Here is a 1,503-nt window from a genome sequence, read left to right on the forward strand (position 1 = left end):
AAAAGACGTGCGAAGCACGGGTTGCCCACTAGTTATACACAAAAGGACACCCACTTCTACCTGCAAAGCCAACCAACCAAACAAGTGAAAAGTAGGGGATGGGCACTACTACTGTCCATACACACGACAAAAATTATGGACGTCCCAAAATCCGAGTCATCTGTGGAAGCTGGACATGACCCATCCAATAGAAAAAAAAAAGGCGTTGAACGCCGGTGTGTAAAGAGGGTGCCCACATTACGGGCGGCGCTTTTGGTGGCTGCCCAAGGAGTCCGTAGATGCTTTTGACCGGCGCCCACTCCCCAAGCTCTATCGTTCCTCTTCCTCATCAGACCGGGGGAGCAGTAGCAGCAGGAGCTATGGCGTTTCAACGAATGTTTATGTTGGAGTCATCTCACGCGCTACTGGCCCTACTGTGCCTCTTTGCGGCGTGCGTGGAGATGTGCGATGCGGTGGCCGTGGTGGACGTGTACCGCATGATCCAGTACGACCTCAATGGCATCCCCTTCGGCTCTCGCAGGGCCGCTCTCAACCACCATGCCAGCTCCCTCCTCTTCTCCCACAACCAGGGCTCCGATCTCTCCCGCACCGTCCTTATCGTCCCCATCGCCAGAGTCAACATCTCTGTCCTCCAGGGTACCCTCTTTTCAATTGCAACAATTTCAATTTTTAAAATAGCGAGAAGAAGTTGACCACACTCACACTCACATTCTTGCACGACAAGGGCTACACACCTCACTTGCACTACCAATACGCTCCCAGAGTGCAGCCAGTTAGCCCAACATCCTTTGTTTGAAAATATCGAGATTCAAAGTTCACCAAGCATTGGACCCCGGCCAATGGATTCAGAGCATGGGAGGAGTTGATATAGACATTATGTGTGGTGAACTGAGGAAATCAAGTCAACGTGTCCTCCATGTGGGGCAGTTGTCAAACACATTTGGGTTCCAACAAAGCATGGCATCCTGCTTACCACCACGCGCACAGAGGTTTGATGTCCACCAAGCATATTACCCCACAGCAATGAAGATGGATGTCACATACAAAGCACGTGCACATGGCGACAAAGTTGATACATAGATATTATACATAGTCAAGACTCAATGTGCCATTCATAAAGGGTGAGTTGGGGTTGATAACCAAAGCATGTCATTCCACACACAACTAAGGGCGAGTAGATCCAAGTCAATGTGCCACCGTAGACAACGAGGAGGAGTGTCAGCGAAAGTTGATGCAGTGATGACATCTACAGCATGGGGTTAGCAACCTCACATGGCACTAAGGCATTAAATGACGTTTCATCTTGTAAGTTGTCGTCTGCTGGCCAACAGCAGTCAGGTAGTTGTAGGGGCATTCCATGAGCCTATAAATAGCCATTACTCATTGGTCATCTGATTCCCAGTTGGGGCAGGTCAAGAATCAGTCTAGATAGGGTCAGTCAGTCCATTTTGGAAGGACAAAGGCCAGAGGAGAAGTACAGTCAAAGACATCTTGTTTGTACCA

The 1,503-nt window shown here is 49.5% G+C and overlaps 1 protein-coding gene across 1 annotated transcript in view; it reads left to right on the forward strand.

Annotated features, from left to right (window-relative positions):
- The first annotated feature begins 245 nt into the window (after positions 1–245).
- The window catches only part of LOC147635055 (M28 Zn-peptidase nicastrin), a 75,445-nt gene continuing 74,187 nt past the window's right edge, over positions 246–1,503 (forward strand). Inside the window, exon 1 of the mRNA XM_086804305.1 lies at positions 246–636. Within this exon, the coding sequence (XP_086660431.1) occupies positions 279–636 (358 nt within the window). The 5' untranslated portion in view covers positions 246–278. The remainder of the gene's footprint in view (positions 637–1,503) is intronic.

Source organism: Cibotium barometz, chromosome 10 (genome assembly GCF_041138505.1).
Source record: "Cibotium barometz isolate CiBa-2024 chromosome 10, ASM4113850v1, whole genome shotgun sequence".
Taxonomy (NCBI): domain Eukaryota; kingdom Viridiplantae; phylum Streptophyta; class Polypodiopsida; order Cyatheales; family Cibotiaceae; genus Cibotium; species Cibotium barometz.